The sequence below is a fragment of the Rattus rattus genome, chromosome 3, assembly GCF_011064425.1.
Source record: "Rattus rattus isolate New Zealand chromosome 3, Rrattus_CSIRO_v1, whole genome shotgun sequence".
NCBI classification, from domain to species: Eukaryota; Metazoa; Chordata; class Mammalia; order Rodentia; family Muridae; genus Rattus; species Rattus rattus.
In genome coordinates, this window is record NC_046156.1 from 6,708,748 (window position 1) to 6,730,784 (window position 22,037).

General features: G+C 43.2%; 1 protein-coding gene across 1 annotated transcript in view; it reads right to left on the bottom strand.

The window, feature by feature from the left end:
• The window catches only part of Erich3 (glutamate rich 3), a 94,997-nt gene that overhangs the window by 14,436 nt on the left and 58,524 nt on the right, over positions 1–22,037 (bottom strand). The window contains exons 10-12 of the mRNA XM_032896544.1: positions 16,940–17,244; positions 11,464–11,697; positions 1,721–2,134 (exon numbers count right to left, since the gene is read on the bottom strand). Coding sequence (XP_032752435.1) covers positions 1,721–2,134; positions 11,464–11,697; positions 16,940–17,244 — 953 coding nt within the window. The remainder of the gene's footprint in view (positions 1–1,720; positions 2,135–11,463; positions 11,698–16,939; positions 17,245–22,037) is intronic.

Here is a 22,037-nt window from a genome sequence, read left to right on the forward strand (position 1 = left end):
TTTGTACCACTAAGCATGTCCTCCACCCATGTGTCAGTCTTCTTCGTTAGTAACTCGCTAAATTCCCTAGATCTGTTTTACTATACCAGAATATAATGACTAAATCCAAGATCAAAGATTTGAATTATTTTTATCAAAGTGTTTCGAGGATATTTTAATAGGAATTTAAATTTGCATAAGGCAAATCCTTTTGAAATGTCAGTACTCTTTGTAGTGTAATTTGAGGGCCACGATTGATAGCCGCTCTCAGTAATGGCCTAAAAAAAAAAAAAAATAAATTCCTCCAGTCTTTTGCACCACTGAAAAGTGTAAAGTCCATTTTTGGCTTATACTACCTCCTTCTGAGGGCTTACTTGCAGGTCATGTCCCTGTGCAGATCACAGATCTGGAGCACCTTGTGTTGTGTCCCCAGCTTTAAACGGGAATGCAGCCTTGGCACAGTCCTCATGAAACCTTGCTTTCCGTTTCTAAAGGATTTTGAGACTATACGCTAACTGCATCACTTTCTGCTCCCTTCTCTCTCTCTGATTTTATATGTAGTTAATAACCTTAGCCCTGTCGTCTTCCCTTCTTTACATGTTCTGCTAGGAGTTTCCCTTACACATTTGTTTGGACTACGTTACCATGGTATACTACAAGATTATGTTAACAGGCCAACAGGAAGGTAACCTCTCAGTACATTCATTCTATGCCTACTTTCAAAGATCTAAAAAAAAAGTAGCAATTAATTGGACTCAACGTTTTTAAAACATAGACTTTATAATATTAAAATGTGAAACAAATTTATCTTGGAACCCAGATGAATGGCTGCTGCATTGTCAGGGGGCGGGGCCTGGAGCCCTGGTATGAGAGTTCAGGGTGCTCTGAAGAAGCAGCTGGGAGGCAGGCACAGTTCACCTGTCCACACACTCAGCTCAGTCCCCTGCTTGCTTCTCAGAGGTGACAGTGGCCTGTGATCGATCGCCTGGGGACAGTGGACCTGGGGACATGCTGTCCTGCACCCTAAATGTCCCTCTTCAAACAGAACCTGCCCACACACCCTGGAACCCGAGGGATGGTTAAAGAGCTCAGAGTCAGAGAATTTTTGAGAGCAAAGATTGAAACATCTTAGAGAATTTTCATCTTTCTATCGAATCTAAGTTACAGCAACAGGGAGACAATAGAAGTCTCTAGAAACTCTGGAGCCACCCCGCCTGACCCGGTGTGGAATGCTCTTGGCTGTACAGTGTTCGGCAATGTAACCCTCTTAAGAAATAGCGGCTTCCCCTGGAGAGCAGAGATGGCGATGCTTGTGAGATGATCTAATGTACAACCATGCATAAGACATGCTAAGCACCATCAACATGAGCTGCGCACATACAAGTGTGTGCGTGACTCAGAACAAAGAGCGATGTTAGCGTCCATCTCTAAAGAGCCAGACATGTCTTTGACTTCACACATGTATTGTGTTTTATTTGATTCTTGAGATAGAATTACCATAGGAAGGAATTTACAGAAAATAGGAAACAGGCTATTTAAGAATGATGAAGCGATTTTTTAAAATGCAATAGAAGGAAAACTGCAAGCTGAAAATACATGTGTAATTCTGTGACAAGAAGAAAGGGAAATATAGAATCCTTCCAGAATCATCCAGCCGATTGCCCAGCTCTGGCAGTAGCAATGACCAAATCAGCTTCCATGCACAGGTACAGCGGCATGTCACTTCATGGGCTGTACTTACCCTCTTCTACCCAAGGGAGGTCTGCTTCCTTCAGGAGCTCACTCTTAGCCCTCACCTCTGAAGAAGCAACCTGCCTGGGCTCCTTGGGTTCACTCTCCAATAAAGCCTGGGTTCCCTTAGTTGGTTTTCCCTCGGTAACATGTGTACCGCTGAGCTCCGTCAACCAAGGGCCATTCTCCCCATCTAGTTTTGTGATTTCTTGCTCTTCGATCTCAGTTCCCAAGTACTCCTCAGCTGGTAAGTGTAATTTTCCTGGATCATTGTTTTCCTGCAGATCCTGGGAAGAGGAACTTTTGGAACTTTCGCCTTCGCTGTTTATGGAGTCAGCTTCCCCACCCACCTCCGTAGACTCATCTTCACTCTCACTAGAGTAGGGGTGACTTCTAGATGAGATTGATGACGTGGTTTTCAAATCTACGAAAAAAAAAAAAAAGATAACCTTTTTGTTATATCCTTAATTTGTCAGCTGACATGGAACTCTATTGGGAAACAGTCATATTAAACCTTTAACAAATGTTAGGGAAAACTGTTCACTTTCTCAATTACATTCTATATTATTATCATAATAAAAGAAAAAACTGATCTATAAACCACCAAGGTCTTTTTTCTTTTACTGTGGTTTCTTTTTATTTATGGGGCCATTGTTGTTTTGTTTTGTTTTTTCTTGTTATTTTGACATGCTGCCTCATTATGCAGCCCGCACTGCCTTCGCTCTCCAAGTGTCCCAGCTTCTATCTCCCAAGTGATGCTATTACATGTGTGTGCCCCATACCCAGCTTAGGAACCATGAAAGATGTTAACCGACCACATTCAACTGAAAAACAGCTCCGGGTTTGACTTGTCTCTGTGAACCTCTAGAAGGGCTATATATATTTTCATTATTGGAGATCTTGAATAATGGTTTGTTCTTTATAAGAGCACATATTTCCCTCTTCTCCCAGTTAGCCACATCAGTAATTTTCAGTTACTTTATCGGCTGTAAAACCTACCATCCTAGAATGCTCTGGTGTCTGGCTACTATCTCTGCTCTTACAAAGCAGGTAGATGTTAATGGTTTTAAGGTGTGTTCGTGTAGATACTCCCATTTTTAGAGTCCCTATTAGGGAGATTTTAAAAGGAAGCTGCCTGAGAAGAAGACATGGAGTACATACTCTGGGAAAATGTCTTAGGGGAATTAGAAAGCCAGGCAAGGATGAGAGGTAGTCCACCAAAGAACAACTCAACCAAAACAATGGTAACCTCAGAAGTAAAAAGGATATAACAAAATTAAGAGGGAGCTGGGTTTTCACACGTTAAACCAGTGAGATGTTGGCTGCGGGCAACCCTACGAGGATCTAAACACCCTGGTTTTACTGGGCATTTTAGGCCCAAGGGTGAAGAAATTCCAGTAACCTAAGGCAATTCTTGAAGAACACAGGAGGGCAGAAACCATGAGGCAGACATAGCAGAGCAAAAATGGAGGCCCAAGCTGAACTCCCAGATGGAGCTAGAAACATATAGTCGTCAAAAGTGCCTTACACCTGAGCCCAGCAAAGCTTCTGGAAGCTGCCAAGACTTAACACACATGTCGGAGTCTGTGTTAGGAAAAGGTGCTAAATAAAAGTCCCCACTTACATCACATTGTGTCAGACAAGAGAAACACAAAGTTAGCCTTTGCCTTCTCAAACAAGTGCTCTGAACTCATCGTTTTCATTAGGGACCAAGCATTAGGATAGACTCTATCAAGTGAGTCTCCAGGGCTTCCTACCTTCCTTGGCTTGCTGATTTGTCTATCACTATGGGACAGCTACACAGATGCCTGTGCTAGTTAACATGTAGCTACCGACGAAAACTAACTAAATAAAAACACCCGCCTTCCCTTTGTCTTCCCCCTGCCCCTCTGGCCAGCTCCCTAAGGTTCATTCTACGTACAGTCATGGAGGCATACCAACACTCCCAAGAAGGTGCAAGGGAGGCTCCTAGCAGGAAGACTCACTAGGGGCTGTTTCTTTAAATAGCAGGCTCTTTTAAGCACCATTCACTTCATCCCAATTCCCCAGGAGAGCCCTCTTCTGAATCATCGGCTCCCTGCTCTCCCTTCTACATCTGTACCTGACATCTCCCTGTAAAGAGCCCAGAATTCCAGGGGACAGACCTCTTGTCTTATGTGTGCCAATCCAGAAACTTTGAGTCTACAACTCAGCAGCTCTTGTAAATGCTTCACACGACTTTAAAGAGGAACAACTCATACGTATTAGTGGTCCCATGGATGGCTCTGCTGATGCACTGCGAGCTGGGACATGATATTTAGCTGACTCAGGGACCCCAGAACTGCATGTACTGCCTGAATCTCTACCATCCCTACTCCAGGCTCTGCGAGTCGTTCACATGATGATAAACAACGATTCCTTCTATCTTTCTTTAGTAGCTTCTGTCAGGTATATTATCTTATTTCATAGACTGGCAACCCATTGTGGTTCAATTCTGAGTTAAGGTCAGTAGAGAAAGAAGGGGAACTGAGAGGCTTCTAAGAGGCAAGTGAACCTGACGTCTGACGCACACGCAGTCCCCCTTTCAAATGTCTCCATCTCCTGGTGTACACTCACTTTCATCCCTTGTCCCCATTTCTGTACAGATCCTGGGGTAACACGGGGCTTAGAGAAGAAGCTTCAGGACCACGCAATGGGATTTCCACCATGAATTGTATTTTTCTTTCTTAGAAATAAAAGCATGGGTTATATAAAACGTTCATTTAAAGCTGTCTCGAGGACATATTTGAAAATGTCTGTCATTAGAATTCAAAGGCTATTGCAGGCCTAGAGTAAAGCAGCAGCCTCCTGCCTGACTCCATCAGCCCCACAAGGCTCCCCCCAGTCCTGTTGGTGAAAGACCCAGCTGTTGGTCTCCCTGTCCAGGAAAGGATGTGTCCTCCATGCCTGAGGCTTTGCCAAAGTGGACTGCATGTCCCCCACTGCTTCTGGTCCCTAGCAGGATCGTTGCTTTCCCCAGGACATTCGATCATGCAATCCCCATCTCTCCTTTCTCTGTGTCATTAACAATATTGACTGGCTGCATAGGCTCACCCACCCATAAACCCTGAGAGCATCCCACGTGCCACAAAATACTCTGCAAAGAGAAGAAGGCTGTGCCTTGGCTTCTGTATCAAGTGCACACTCTTGGGTGACCATCTACTGCCTCCCCTTTGCAGAAGAGATGGATAACTGCACCACTCATCAGGTGATGGTTCTTTTTCCTAGCAGTGCCATGGAGGCCTCTCAGTAAGGGTCGCTGCCTTCTTCGCTCTCCTCACCATCAGCACCTGCACCTTCTGTCTTAAAGCAGTGACAAGAGCAAGGCTGGGTTTTCAACAATCCCCACTCTCTAGTACGGAGCATGCTTTAAAATCCACCACTTCTCATAGTCTTTGTTTTTACCTTGTTCTGCTTGTTCTTGTTGTTTGAGCTAGAATCTAAGATATCTTAATTTCGATGAAAACTTTATATCAAGCCCAAGGAGCCCAAGCCATTAAAGCCCGCAAATCTTTTCAGCTATAATACCAATGGCATTTCTCTAATTACTAAGTTTAAGAATTCAAAATGAAGAGCCTGCCCCACATGTGGCCCATACATATACAGCCACCAAACTAGATAAGATGGATGAAGCAAAGAAGTGCAGGCTGACAGGAACTAGATGTAGATCTCCCCTGAGAGACACAGCCAGAATACGGCAAATACATAGGCGAATGCCAACAGCAAACCACTGAACTGAGAACGGGACCCCCGTTGAAGGAATCAGAGAAAGGACTGAAAGAGCTGAAGGGGCTTGAGACCCCATATGAACAACAATGCCAACCAACCAGAGCTTCCAGGGACTAAGCCACTACCCAAAGACTATACATGGACTGACCCTGGGCTCCAACTGCATAGGTAGCAATAAATAGCCTAGTAGGGGCACCAGTGGAAGGGGAAGCCCTTGGACCGCCAGTGAACAGGATTCTTGTGGGAGGGCGGCAATGGGGGAAGGATTGGGAGGGAAACACCCATATAGAAGAGGAGGGGGAGGGGTTAGGGGGATGTTGACAAACCGGGAAAGGGAATAACATTTGAAATGTAAATAAGCATCAATTTAATAAAGATGGGGAAAAAAGAATTCAAAATGAAGCCTTCAAGAATGACACTCCTATTTTCTTCAATGCCTCCAGGACTTATGAATACATATATCCTACCATGACTCCTGTTTTATACTCATGAGTTTGTGAACTGTCAAAGCTCATACCAGGAATCAGGGCTCAGGTGAACTCTGCACAGACAATACCTAATGAGACAAGTAATTGATACTCAATGAACATTCTAGAACAGTGGTTCTTAACCTTCCTAATGCTGCAACCTTTTAATATACCTCGTGTTGTGGTGTGGCCCATAAAATTATTTTCATTGCTACTTCATAACTGTATATTTGCTATTGTTATGAATCATAATATGAAAATCTTACATGCAGCATATCATATGCACATGGGTGTTGCGACCTACATGTTCAGACCCACTGCTCTAGAATGAATAGAGACTTCAAAATGTAGAAATACAAATTAAACCAATATATGAGCCAATCACTTGTCCTAAGAGAGGGCATATGACCACCAAAAGGTAATTATTACTCACTGAAATATTTCAGTCCACCAGTGAGATAAATGTATAACTTATAAGGACATATTTGCTGACAGTACCACTACCACAGGAAGCAAGGGCTCCAGAGTGTGTAGACACCTCTACACTGTCTGATTGAACTTGCCAAGCTTCCTAGTGAATACAACACGGAGACTAGAACCACGTGGTTCTGCCTCCACCTCCGACCTGGTCAATCTTCCTTCCTTTGGAACTGTACTAAGTCAGAGCATTTCTACTTGTACCATATAGGTTCAGGAGTGTGGCAAAGCCAGGTACTGTGGCACATGCTTCTGTGCCCAGCATGTAGGAGGCTGAGACAGGAGGGTCTCAAGTTCCAGCCCGGCCTGAGAAACATAATGAGATCATGCCTCCAAAAAGTCAAAACTGTAGAGAAAAAAATTCATTTGATGATATCTTGTGTAAACTAATCAATGGTGAATTTAACCTTTCTTTTCAATCTGTGACTTCCTACTCCAGCAACCGCGTTATTAAGGAATGACTAACTGGCGGGAGAGATGGCTAAGCAGATAAAAGCGCTTGCTGTTCTTGCGGATGCTTTGAGTTTTGTTCCCAGCATCCACTTAGCAGTTTACAACTGACTATAGCTCCAGTTACAGGGCATTCAAAGACATTTCTGGTCTCCACAGGCACCAGTCAGGTACACCAGGTAGACGAACACCCAAACACATAAAAACAAAACAAAACAAGTCAATAACTACGCAAAAATTACACATAACGTCTGTCTGTACATCATGGTCTCCTTATGGCTCTCCCAGTTGTGAGCATGATACACTGCAAGCTCAGTACACGACAACATGCCAAATACAAGGTCAAGACAGAAGGGGACCTGGACATGTGCTTCTCTTCACGTTCCTACATAGCCAAACCAATATGATCGAGACACAGTGTGAATGTATGAATCCCTCAAAAAACATATCCAAGTAAGTAAAACCCAAAGCTAGAAGAACTCTTGATGCCAAGTAAACTGACTTTTTTGTAACGCTGAGACTTTTCAAGTCCAAGACGTCCACTTCATCAGATTGAAAAATACACAAATGGACACTTTCTTGGAAGACAAAGATGCTTCCAGTCTGGCTTTTTCAGCGGTCTGAGAACCGACACTGTCTGCCTCTTGATCCCTAGCCTCTCTTGGATGTCTCTCCCTTCTCTCTCATGAGGAATTACTTAGCCTTTACCTCTTCACAGGCATTACTACCCAAAGCCTGTGAAAAGTGTATTCCTAGTCACACAGCGTTTTCCCATCAGAACTACAGCATCCATCTTTGACAGTACATCTTCTGCTAGTAAATTAGTGTCCGGGGTTGCGAACACAAATGTGGAGAGGAGAGATGTCACTCCTTTTAAATGGCAGGAAGCTGAACACATCATTCTTGGAGCAGGGTCCTCTCTTCATCCTCTATTCTTTATCTCTCATGGGCCCCAAAACCGTGTTCATAAAAGTGCATGAGTGCAATTGTTAGCTGGCAGTTTAAACAGGGCTGACTTGCCATGAGAGTGACAGTCTGGGCAATTGTTTGCCCCTGGGAACAGGTGCAGGCAGGATCAAATGAAACACATCCAAATACGAACAGCAAGCTTCTTAATCATGTCAATAAAAGGGATGGACGGGTGTCTGGGATTCGACGCCCAAGCTATGCTTCTCGCACGTGCGTAGGTGAAATGCTGTATTTCCCATGAAATCCACCATGATGCTGTCATTTTTAGTAAATGCTGTGTACTAAACTGGATAAAATCGCTAACTCTTAACACTTCCCATACTAACAGGCATAGTGTTGAGCATCACAAAGGAATGTGATTAAAATAGAGGGTCAGAAGGCAGGAGACCTCCCAGGAACCGGCAAGCAGTGAGATTATATTTCGGAGCACTGTCGAGATAGCAATGTGCGTGCACACCCTGGATGCAAATAAGCTTTTGAAAGGATACTTGGGTAATTCCTTGTTAAAATGAGAAGAGCTAATAGCTTATAAGCTCAATTCTACCTCTTAAGTTTTCCACATTTGTGAAATGGCTGAGACTATGACCATGCCTAAAACATTGCATATCTTGCCTCTATGTAGTAACAGGAATTCTACATCACTTTTTCAATTAATATTCTAAGAACCACATGTCGTGAACATTAATCAGCGATCACAAGAGTACTCAAAGTACTTTGGAAGGCATTTTACAGCAAAACCTCTGTGAGGAAAAAGCAAAAGGACACCCCATCTTGGCTTCCTTAGCACAGTTTTGTTTGCTATTAGTTTGGCTAATTTGATAAAGAAAACTTAATACAAGGGAATGTCTGAAAACCGACCTACTGACAGGGTTTACGGGCTTAGCTTGGGCACCGCAGTGAGCAGAATCACTACGAGGAGACCTTACACGGCTTAGGAATGAAGAGGAACTTTTATACATGGAGACGAAGGTCAACCTAGTAAAATTTAGAAACTGGTCGTTTTTCATCTCTCTTTTGTAGAAACAAAACAGGCTAAACAAGAAAACAGAGGTAGAGGTAGCACAATTTCAAAACACCTCTGAGCTATAGAGGCCCCCCCAAAAAAAATTCTTTTCATTGGGTTGAAAGGTTGTCTGAGTTTTAGGTACATGGCTATTTTTGGATTTTGAAAATGTATGTTTTCTACAAAGTACAGGTCTTGAGGTTTGCTTATAATTGGAACTGAACTGCAGTTCTTTCTGGCTATGCACCGGCTTTGGGATTATTTAATTTCACTATTTGCAAGCTTATGTATTGTGAAATGTAGATAAAGGGGAATGTAATTGCTTTTAAGGTTGTTTGAGGTAAATGAGGGAATTCACGCAGCATATTTAGTGTGGGGCTCAGCACATAAAAGAGTCCTAATAAACAGGCGTCAGCTCACAAGCTATGGCACTGCCTCAGTGGGATGACTTTCCAGTCAATGGCAGGCAGGCAGCAGTTGGCATCAAAGTTTCCCATCCCCCAGTTATTCAGTAATTATGGTGCAAAGGCTCAAAGCTTTCCCTGTGTGGAAAAGACAAGCACTTCCTGTATCCTTCTCCTTGTGAAAAAAATATAATATATATAGTATTAGGAAGGTTGATGTGACCTCCAGAAAGCATGAAACTCAGACAAATGGATAGCCAAGGACCTCACGGAATCTCCATGTCGTCAGCAGCTTCACAATCTCCCATTCTTACAGCAGGCACAGACACCCAGGCCACTCGTGTTCCCAGCCACTTATATTTATACCCAAACACATTTTTAAATCAGTTTATCAATAAATTGCCCATGGACAATTTCTTTAAAAATACCAACTGAGGCAAATCCTTTTCTATAAGGTGACACCTCTTTTTTCTACTGAATCATTTAGTTTTGTGTCATAACAAACTGCAATGTAGACTCTAGTACGTGTGTTCAAACTGAGAAGAGACCTCACCTGTTACATGTATTTAGTGTAAGAAATATAACGTGTGGATAGCAAGTTATAGAACATTTCAATACATTAAAATACTATAATGTTTGACATTGTGATAACTATGAATGCTGATCTTGTTATATACTGAGTTAACTTCATTCTGATTTTTAAAGTTATATTTCATTTACTCCCCACCTAGCCATTGAAGAGTTTAGTATGAAATATGTTGTTCACATACTCGTGGACCCATTTTGGCTTCGAAACAAAACCATTTTCCCTTTTACTCCCCATAGAATCTGCTGGGTTCACCTTAAGTACATGTACATTAAACATTAGAACAAATTTTCTTAAATTGTAGTTTGAAGAAAGTAGAATTATAAGCTAAATATTTACCCAGAACCAAACTGATTGCTTAATTCTGTTTAAACCATTTTAATATTTCCTAGATTCAAAACTAGCTAATTTTATATAGAAAATAATTTGGAATAAAAGGAATTTTTTGTAAAAGCCGGCAACTTAAAAAGTTGCCAAATTTGACCTAATTCTCGAGTTACAAATTTCGAAGCCATGCAGACTTAAGTATGTAAGAATCATTATTATTATTGATAGAAGGCAAGAGGTACGGAGAGAAATCTTCAGCCAAAAGCCACAAATCATAAACCAAATATTTGTATCTAACAAAATAGAAAACGTTTCTCTGGACAGACAGACATAAGGACATTACAGTCTTTTTAAAAGTCTTTTCCTACCTGAAATGAGATGTATGTTTCCTTTGAACACCTACAGTTGTTTTAAGCTGAAAGATTTCTAAAGAAGCCACGGACCCTTCTGTGAACTTAGTAGGTCTACATCCTCTGTTCAAGAAATGAACAGAGATAAGTAGCCCACGGCGATTAGAACCCGTTTAGCAAACAGAAGCTGCTGGCCTTGGGTTAGGGGCTCAAGTGCAGGAGCCTCTTTCTCCACCCTCAGAGCTGACACTGCCATTCTTACTGTCAGAAGGAAATGACAGGCACCCTACTGATACAGCCTGCCAGTCACAATGTCCCACAGGGACTTCAGGGTAGCCAGAGAAATCAGCACAGGCAGCACATCCAAAAGTTGTCCTTTCTCCTGCTGCCTGAGCCAGGAATCGGGGTCAGTCTGGTTACCCATCAATCATATTACACAGGACCCCTGGGAACTGTGAGGGGACCCACACTCAGAACCCTTCCCACTCTGCAGACTGTTTCTCGGTGGGTGGCTTTAGTAACTCTTCCAATAAATCTGTTACCCAAAACCTGCCTCAGTATCTTTCTGGAATACCACCCAAGCCCTTACAGAAGCTATGTTATATGTGGGCATGTGTGTGCATGTGTGTGCGTGTTCATGTGTGTGCGTGTGCGTGTGCCTGTGCCTGTGTGGGTGGGAGGGTGCGTCTGTGTGTGTGTGTGTGTGTGTGTGTGTGTGTGTGTACTGAAATATTTTGAGATAAAAGAATGGAGTAACTTTTTAACTAGACAGAACACAAGTCCAGCACAAGCCTAAGCTGACTTCTTGCCAAAGTTCCCCAAACTAAGAAAAACAAACCAACTAAGAAACATCTCTGCAATTCAGAAATGCACTGAGGGGCAGCTGGCTGGGGCTCCTGGGTTAGGTCACACATCTCTGTCTTATTAAGGAAAGGTGAGTTCCTATCACACTGGGGCACACTCTGCAACCTGCCTTGTCTGTCATCCTCTTCGCTGTCTGAGCATCCAGTATCCTCGAAGTTCTCACTGTCATGGGCATCTAGTGCCTTCTCTGAAGAGGTTTCAAGCTCCTTTTCGGGGTTTACATTATCTTTTTCACCTTCGGTGGGTGACTTGGTTCCTCTACTCATCTGGTCATCATCCTGGTCCTCTCCGTCCTCCTTCTCATCTTGTTTTAACTCATCTATTTCAAAATCTTCTTCGTAGTCTGAAAGAAGAAACTCCCATGGTAACAATGCAAACAAGCCTGGGACCTTCAACTACTTCACTCTAATGGGAACTCGGGCTCCATTGTCCCCTGGTTCCTGGGTCTGTCTCTGCTGCTTTTTCACACAATTTAGGGAACAGAGATGACTGTTAGTAAATGGTCAAAGACTGCAATCAGCTACACACAGCAGCACAAAAAGAAATGAAGCCCAAAATTGGCAAAGCTGGAAGCTAATAAAGGCTCATTTATAAGTGGACAACCATTACTCACAGTGACCAAATGGAAAAGGGGAAGCTTTGTAGGAGAGAATAAATTAGAAGCAAATTAAAAATGAGAAAAACAGGATTACAATAATGGAAGTTAATCTGGAGACCCAGTGAGGTCACATTTCATATGAAGATTGTTCAAAATATTTGGATATCACTCTAATTAATAGTGAAGTGGAAAAATTCAATTAATCACATCCAAAGGACCTGAGAGATAGCCTGCAAATAGCACGTTGAGAGCCGAATGGACAAGGAGCAAAGCCCTAAAGATGACTAGAGCTAAGCCAGAAGACGAACCATGTAAAGTGTTCGTTTCTACAATGCACAAAATAATTACAACCCAAGAATAAAAACTCTACGAAAAAGAACGTCGCTGTCACAGCCTCAAATTTACTTCATTCCCTACAGGGACAGAGCAAATTTGTACCAGGGAAAGCAAATTGTCACATCGTATAAACTCCAGCTGTCTCTCGTGGTTATAATTTTTCACCTTTCATATTTAATTGTTTCCTCTTAATTCACCACCCAAACTTAAAATCTCAAAGTGACAGCAAACCAAAGACAGACAGCAAGAGGCTCTCATGCAGAACCAATTAAGCAAGTAAAAAAAAATCATCCTCAAGTTAAAAGATAGAAGGAAATAAAGGTTTCCCGATGTTTATGTGTTTTAGCTCCTAGACACTTCGACTCTTCTGGTGGTGGGGACTCCTGGGTAAGGGACTTGAGAACTGCCCATCCTCTGCAGTCAAAGAAGGTTACTTTTGAAATGAGTGCCCTATGCCCAGAAAATGTTTCCTTTGTGAAAACAAGAGTGAGGTAAAAAATAAGAACAAAGTAGACACAACAAGATGGCCAGTGTGAGGTCTCCACACGTCGGGGAAACAACACCATAGAAAAAACAGTAGGGTGAGGAATTTAGCTCATGTTTCAACACACAGAGTAAATGGTAAGAAAGTAAGGAGACTCAGATTCAAACATTGCTGGGCAGGTTACAGGGCAATTTCTCTTTATATGATTTTATTTATGTGTGTGTAATGTTGTGTGTCACATGTGTGTATCTTGTTGTGAGTGTCACATCTGTGTGTCATTTCAGTGTGATTCACATGTGTGTTTCATGTTGTGTGTGTCACATGTATAAATCATGTTGTATGTTACATCTGTGTCATGTTGTGTGTCACGTGTGTGTCATGTTGTGTGTCACATGTGTGTCATTTCATGAGAGATTCACATGAGTGTCATGTTGTATGTGTCACATGTGTAAATCATTTTTGTGTTATGCATGTGTCATGTTGTATGTGTCATGTTGTATTGTCATATGTGTATGTTATGTTGTGTGTGTCATATGCAGGTGTCTACAGAAGTCATCGATAGCATTAGATCCTCTGCAGTTGGACTTAAGTTGTTGTGAGCCACCAGTGTAGGTTCTGGGAACTGAACCTGGGTACCATGGAAGAGCAGTCCGCACTCTTAGCAGGTAGACCATAACTGCAGCCCCCAGGGCAATTTCATAACTGTTCACTAATAAGCTTTAACTCAAAAATCTCTATGTAGAAGGGTATAAGACTTCATCAAAAGACATGATGGTAATATAACTCCAGCCACCAAGGAATCTCCCATCTTTGTTGAGGGAATGTGATTTAGGTAAATTGTGCACTCGCTGTCTGCAGCAATCTCGGTTGTTACTTTTGACGCATGAGTGTTCACACCGTGGTTTGGTTAGTTAGGATTCATCATTAACTAGTGAAATGGTATCAAGCGCAGCTCCTACTTTACCCATGGTTTAGCTGTGCTTGCCTTCCATCTCCCATGCTCAAATACAGTCTGAAAATAATACATGGAAATTCCTAGAAATCAAACTGTAATTTAAAAATAACTATTACGAGAGAATATCCACCCTCTGGAGGCTGAACTTGGGGTATTGTGAGTGCTAGGTAAGGTTTGAACCAACCACTGAGCTAGACCCCAGCTCTGCCCTCACCATGTATTCTCATAATTATTCTATTGTAGGAGCCATTGCTATTAAGCATCTGTGCCTAATTCATGAACTACATTTTGTTATGCAAATGTATGTATGTTTAAAAATGTGTACAGGATTTGGCATGAATCACATCTGTGACTCTGACATTGTAAACACTGGTAGAATACTTTGGGACAAAGCTCAAAAGAAAAAGAGTAAACCTAAGTGAAATGGTATCAAAGAAATATTAGAGGCCAGATGAGAGAGAGAGAGAGAGAGAGAGAGAGAGAGAGAGAGAGCATTATATGGCTGGCACACAAGTGTGATGTGTGCATGTATATACATGTGCATATGTGTGGGCATGTGTGTAGGTATTTGTATGTCTCTGCATACGTGTGTGTGCATTGGGTGGCTGTGCATATGTGTGTGCATGTGTGTGTGGGTGTGCATGTATATGTGTCTGTAGTGTGCACATGTGTGTGGCTGTTCACACATGTACGTGGTGTAGGTGTGCACATGTGTGGGTACATATGTGTCTGTACACATATGTGTGTGAATGTGTTTAGTGCTTGCACCTGTATGTGGACAACAGGTATCCTGTGCTCTCTCTCTCTCTCTCTCTCTCTCTCTCTCTCTCTCTCTCTCTCTCTCTCTCTCTCTCTCTCCCTCATCATCCCTTCTCACTCTCCATCTTCCTCCTCTGAGGCAGGGTCTCTCACTGAACCTGCAAGCAGCTGGCTAGGACTCAAGAATTTTGCTGGCTGCACCCTTCCACAGTGCTGGGGTAACAGGTACATGTGACTCTACCCAGTTTTTACATGGGTCCTGGCAGTTTGACCCCTGGTCCTCATGCTTGCATAGCAACTGCTCTTACCCACTGAACCATCATCTCTCCAGCCCCATATATGTACTATTCGGCATTATACAATATTAGTCACAAGATAAGCCTGACAGAACATGTAATGTAATACGTGTAATGTAGTAATTCCATCCATAGCAGTAAATAGTAGTGAAATATGAGGGTTTGGGGATCAGGTGTCACATGTCCTCCTCTCAGATAGAACGTTCCTCAGCTATGTGACACTGGGCAATTTAACATCTTTAAGCTTCAGCTTCTTCATCCATAACCTGACTAGCACAAAGCTGTGGTATTAGAAACCGCAATACTAAACTCAACCCATGAGCTATAGGTCATCGGGAACATGAGTCAGCACTAACAACAGTTGTCATGGGGTAGTGGAGGGGCTGGTCTTCAGCAGCACAAATCACATTAAAGTGCCGTCATTTGGGAGCAGTGCAGGTCACTGGGCGGGGGGGTCTCAATTTAAACCAGAGCAACACAGTAGCCACAATCAGGACAGGGACATAAAAGGGATATCCAGGGAAGACAGAAACAGCTTTGCATCCTATTTTCAACAGAGTTCTACATTTCCCTTCAAAATATAAAAATTCGACCCCGTCAGAGCCATGTGCTGACCTCCCATCACACCAAGGAGAGCTCAGTCCTCCATCAGTCACCAGCCTTCCATTTTCATTGGGGCACAGGAAGAGCCATCTCTGTGTCACCTACTTTTTGGCTTAAATGGGAATGACCTGGTGGTGTGTGTTTGAGCAACCTTCCTTTAATAGGGTCTGCTCTGCCATCCCGAGTTCTTCTAGATCATTCAGTTAGATTGTTTTCCCGGGTGCTGACTTAAGAGGAGGGGCACTGGGTGAACAGATGTGGAGCATCACATCTGCTAGAATCTTTTCTAACCCAGCTCCGGCTATGTGATCAGCCAAGGTCCCGCAGAGCGCCGTGACTTGCCACCAGTTCTCCCGGGAAAACAAGGGAAAGGGATGACATCTCCCATTGCCCTCCTTCACAAGCCCCAAGTCTTGCACTAAGCAGTTCTATGCTAACCCCGAGGCAATGCCTCATTTCTGAAAATTCCCCATCCAGAGGAGGAAGAGAGCTAGGAAGGACTGTAGACAAAAGTGAGCAGGGTGCCGGAGTGATGAGTGAAATCTGTTCAAATAGCAACCACGTTCTCTCTGTCATCAACATACGAGACCTAGAACGCTGGCCCTTTCTCCAGGATTTTTGCAACCCTCCTGCAGCAACATGATGTAACGAAGAGGATCCTAAAGCCAGAGCTTCCACAGGCAATGAAAACCTGTACTGCTCCTCTAATCCAGCCTTTACGTTCAAGAGGTAAGGGGACCCCTCCCCCACAAGTGGTCTCATAATACCTGGGAACATGGGTACACAGTGAACGATTCAATAGTCTGGGAGGAGATCCACATGGGTATGGATCTCAATTCTGATGTGCTGTCTGCACATGAGAGAGACCCGTTTACAACTGTGAAATGAAGAGAGCGGCATGCTTCCACGTAGGTGAGAGGGAGTTGAGGGAGTGGAAAAAGTGTCTGGCAACACACACTGCTCTGAGCCTATGGTATTATTCCTGTTGCTACCACTTTAGCTTTCACTGTGCAGGTGTGTGAGCGTATGTGTCTCGGCGTGCTTGTGTCTGTGTAGAGAAAAGAGTTATGAAAGGGAGAAGGAGGGGCGGAGAGGGAGGGGAGAGAGGGAGAAAAAGGAAGGGAAAACGTGATAAGCAGTCTCTAGGACTTCTAACTGAATATAAGCTCCTGTTAGGAAGTGATGTCCTAGCTCCAAATACTAGGACATATATTGGACATATATTGTACTTACCAGCCCCAAAGTGGACAGTCAATGTACTCCTGCAATCGTGTCCAAAGACTAAATAAATAGGCAAAATTCTATTTAGTCAAATGATCTCTATGGGTGTGAACCCTGGCTCTAGTAAGCAGGACAGAAACTTTCTTATGTCTTCACCCCTATAGCAAGCACCTCAGTGCTTCCAAGGCCAGGACACCTCCCCTCAAAACACCACAGGACAAAATGAAGGGAGTAGGCCATGGCTGCCTACAGATTACAGCTAAGCTATAGTTCACATGTTACTATGACAATTTAGGATGACAGTAGAGGCAAGGGGCGTCCACCCTGGGTTACCGTATTTAACAGCGTTGTCCTGGTCCTCTTCCCAGACGCCGTGTCCTATCCTGCCCTTCCATTCCATTTCCTCTATAGCCGTCCTCACTTCTTTGACCCCTAATTTTATTTCCTCAGCTGAAAATGCGGCTGAGACAGAGGACTCTTTCCTCTCCATCTCGTTCCTTTTCGATGGTGCATTCTCTCTGTCCTTCCTCAGTTTCCCCTGATTCTTCTTCAGTGACTCCTCCTTTTTCTCAGCAATCTTTTCCTTCTTAGGTTTCATTGAAGATGGTTTTCTGTCAAGGCCCATTGCAATAATGCACCTGTGAGAAGTAACAGCATGAAGCCTTCATTAACGTGTGTAGTAGATTGATGGAGTCATAAACTTTACAACTCATGTGGATCATAATAAAAATTATGAGAAATACGCTACTTGTTTTCATAGACCAATTTAAAATAAGCCATTTTGTTCTTATTAATATGGAAATCTGGCATATGGGCCTATATTCTTAATTTTAAGCACAATAACAGATATTTTAAAAGCTCTCATCAATCAAAAACTATACCATCGAACTTTTTACAGGAATTACAGAATTGTAATATATATACAAACATAATTTATATATAAATGTAATTTATACACACATAAATAACCACATAGGTAATGATCCAATATATTGATGGATGCTATGTAGATAAATGATAGATAGATAGGTAGGTAGGTAGGTAGGTAGGTAGGTAGGTAGGTAGGTAGGTAGATAGGTAGATAGATAGATAGATAGATAGATAGATAGATAGATAGATAGATAGATAGACAGATGATAGATAGATACAGAGATATAGGATAGATAGACAGATGATAGATACATAGATAAATAGACAGACAAGATAGACAGGATATACAGGTCATCAGTTCTTAGCTATTATATAATTGAGGGGCTGGAGAGATGGCGCAGCACTTCAAAGAGCCTCCTGTTCTCACAGGACTAAAAGATGAGAGTTTGGTTCCTAGAATACAACTTGGTTGTCTTATAACCACCTGCAACTCTAGCTCCAAGGTGTTCAATAGTCTCTTCTGGCCTCTGTGGTACCTACACACATGTGGTACACACACACACACACACACACACACACACACACACACACACACACACACGTACACATAAATAAAAGTATACATTAAACAGAGACATGTAAAAATAATCAGAAAAAAAGACGTTATTGCCTTTACAATTCATTGCTCCAAGAACACATTAACAACTTGCATTTAAGGTCAATTCAACATGTTTTAGTAATTAGTTTTTATGAAAAAAAATCAACCATTGTTTTTTGTGCTTTTTAAGTACCTTGGGAGTCTGTGTGTGTGTTTTTTTTAAACAGAATTTCCATTATTGCTTTTGAAGAATGGCCTTTTGAAGCCCTTCCCTACACTTGTATGGATTCATTGGTGGTAAGCTTTTCTAGAAACACTCTGCAGAAGTCATTGCACCTCGAATTTGGTGACCCACCCAGATGTTCTGAACACATTGTATCTGTAGAGATCAGAGAAACCCTCAGCTGCTGTTTGCTACCTTCCTCCTGCCTCGGGATAGGGTCTCCTGTTGAACCTCTGTATACCAGGTAAGCTCCCGTCGAGCCTCTGGAGAACTACTAGTCTACCACAGCCATCTCATCATGGGAGGAGAAGGGTACACAGTCATGTCCAGTTGGTAAGCTTCAGTTCCTAACGGAGGCCCTCATACCTGAGCAACCACTGAACCATCCCCTAGCCCACGATAATTTCTTAAGTGAAAGATTTTATTGAATTTTCAGTCATCTTGAGTCTTCAAGCAGCATGGAAATTGCTTAGTCTTTTTTCTCCCCCCAAAACAGATCATAACAAGAAGTGCCACATTCTATCACCTAACATTTTAGCATCTCCTTGGTGATAGAACTGAGAGAACCTACACTCCAGCTAAAGACCAGGTCGTAGAACATGAGGGGATAGGAACCAAGATCTCACCCAAATTAAGCATGATAAGGTCTTTCCCATAACCATGATGTGCTTAGTGTGTGGTTTCCCCAGGATAACAATGTCACACATCGTCACAGGATGTCATCATTAGCCTTGCCTTCTGTGCAAACATCTCTTCCTTCATCAGTGGCAACCACAAACTGGGGCCTAGAGCCTGTGATTTGTTGCTACCCTGAATGTATGCTGTGCTGTGTAAAGGCTTGGGGGACTCCCTGCTGAAAGCTCAGATGTTTTATAGCCCATCTGCTGAAGGGAATTGGACAAAGTGAGTAACATCTGGCTCCCTCATCACTGACTACCTCTTTCACTTCTCAGTGTAATTCAGCATGATGGTTCTGATTACTGAAGCTCAAATACATTACTGGAATATCTCAAGTCATCTAAGTGGGACAGAAGTCAAGTAAACAAGACTCCATGACCACTCATCCTTCCCCATTTCTACTACCATATGAGGACCTTTGCCTCACCTGTGACCAGGGGACAGCAAAGGCAACTGCCTCAAACATTCACTGACATGTTTGGAAGACGTGGTTTTGAAGCTAACATTTAAAAAAAAATGTAACTATTCTCTAAGAACTGTAAGTAAATTACTTGAGAGTGAAGGGTTTCATTCTTTAATCTCATAACTCTTTTTATATTCTTGGAAAGGTGACAAGAATTAACTCATAGGATTTCAGGGAAGGTAGGAAGCACTGAGTAGCAGAGCAAATGTCAACAGTCGCATGTTGCTGCTCTTGCCAAGTCCTCCAAAGAAAGTGCTTAGAGCTTAGTAGTCCAGTTTCCGATTGCACAACAACTCATTAAGAATATTCTGTGCACTGGCTACTTCTCTGTTACTAAGATAGGAAAGGATGAGGAAGTCAATGTGGGGAAGAATGGGCAAATGTAGCAGTTATAGAGAAATGGAGTCCATCCAGGGAAGCAAGCTACCAGTCAAACACTGAGACCTCTCATCTCATCCACACAGAGGCCTCAGGGAGAACAGGAAGTGAGGCCAGGGCATCAAGCCTCAGAGCTCTCCCAGTGTTGTACTTCCTCCAGGAGGCTCCTTTCCCTACAGGTTCAATTTCCTTCCCAAGCAGTGGAACCTACTGATAATCAAGTGTTTAAATGCAGGAGCCCAACACTTCTCATTCAAGCACCCTGACTTCACATGGATGATTGAGTATAAAGCCATTATCTTCTTGAGAGGTCAGTGGGAATCTCTGAAATGATTTTTCAATAGCACAACCAGAATATCTGAACTAGAAACAGAACACCATCCTGCCTGTGTTAATCTGAGCATTACTGTGTGAGACCTCTCACTCGCCTACTCTCTGGATTCTGTTTCATACTTCTTCTCTTCTCTCAAACCTCCAATTCATCCTCAACATCAAGTAAGAAATTTATTTCCAATTCTAAGAAATAGTGCAAGTAGCGCTTCCCACCAGCTACTGCCCACTGCACACCCACACTGCACACCCACAAGCTAGCACCACTGCAGACCCACAAGCTAACACCACTGCACACCCACAAGCTAACACCACTGCACACCCACAAGCTAGCACCACTGCATACCCACAAGCTAACACCACTGCACACCTGCCAGCTAACACCACTGCACACCCACAAGCTAGCACCACTGCACACCCACCAGCTAACACCACTGCACACCCACTGCACACCCGCCAGCTAACACCACTGCACACCTGCTAGCTAACACCACTGCACACCCACAAGCTAACACCCACTGCACACCCACCAGCTAACACCACTGCACACCCACAAGCTAACACCCACTGCACACCCACAAGCTAGCACCACTGCACACCCACAAGCTAACACCACTGCACACCCACAAGCTAGCACCACTGCACACCCACAAGCTAACACCACTGCACACCCGCCACCTAACACCACTGCACACCCACAAGCTACCACCACTGCACACCCACAAGCTAGCACCACTGCACACCTGCCAGCTAACACCACTGCACACCCACAAGCTAACACCCACTGCACACCCGCCAGCTAACACCACTGTACACCCACAAGCTAACACCCACTGCACACCCACAAGCTAACACCCACTGCACACCCACCAGCTAACACCACTGCACACCCACAAGCTAGCACTCACTGCACATTCTATAGCTAAAACTCATTACATACCCACCATCTAATGCCCACTGCACAACCAGCTCTTCTTTTCTCAAAACTGAAAGTTCTACTTGAATTCTTTATCCCAGTTTCTCAAATCTACTAAAGTAAACTCTAACAACTTCCTTCTTTATATATCGAAGTTTGTCCCATGATTCAGTGTTATCTGCTAGCATGAGTTAATGGCATAATACTGCCTCTTGAAAACTAAGAGGCCCTTCAAGCCATACACTGTCCAAACAACCATACAGTTATCATTTCTTAAAGGAAAATTCCAGTAAAAGATTTTCAGTATCATCAGTTCACTCATTACTCTGTAAGGCCACTGTGGTCAAGTTCATATTCCTGCCACCTTGTTTGGATGGCAATTCAGATTGTCCACCCAAGGAGATTGATGAGCGTCTATGGTATCAGTGAGGCTCACGTTTGTGTGAGGACTTTCCCAGAGAGAACTGACTGAAGGGAAAGGACTTGGACACAGGCAGCACCATCCTATCCACTGGGGCCTGGTTTACCACATAATTCATTTCTGCTTCCTGACCATCAACACCCCTGCGCACTCCTGTTGCTAAGCCTCTTTGACCATGATGCCCTTCATGACCATGGGTGAAACTAACCCCTTCATCCCTCAGCTCTTCTCAGATATTTGCTCACTGTACTGTGAGAAGTTGAGGCACCAGTCTTCATTGTACTCATATGTAGCCTGTCCACGCATTTGCCTCAGTAAATCACTGCCTAAGTCTTCAAACGTTTATTTCTAAGATAATCCTCCCTCGGGGTTCCCTTTCAAAAACTGTCTTTCCTTCTCTAGGGACTCTTCCTCCATGAGACCCTGAAGAGGAACTGTAGGAAGCTTGTTTGTCTGAAGTTCTCAATGTCTTAAGAAAGTCCCCCCATCTCGTGATTCCCTGCCATCGCTATACAAAATATTCTTGAATCCAAACAAGTCACCTCACCCAAGAT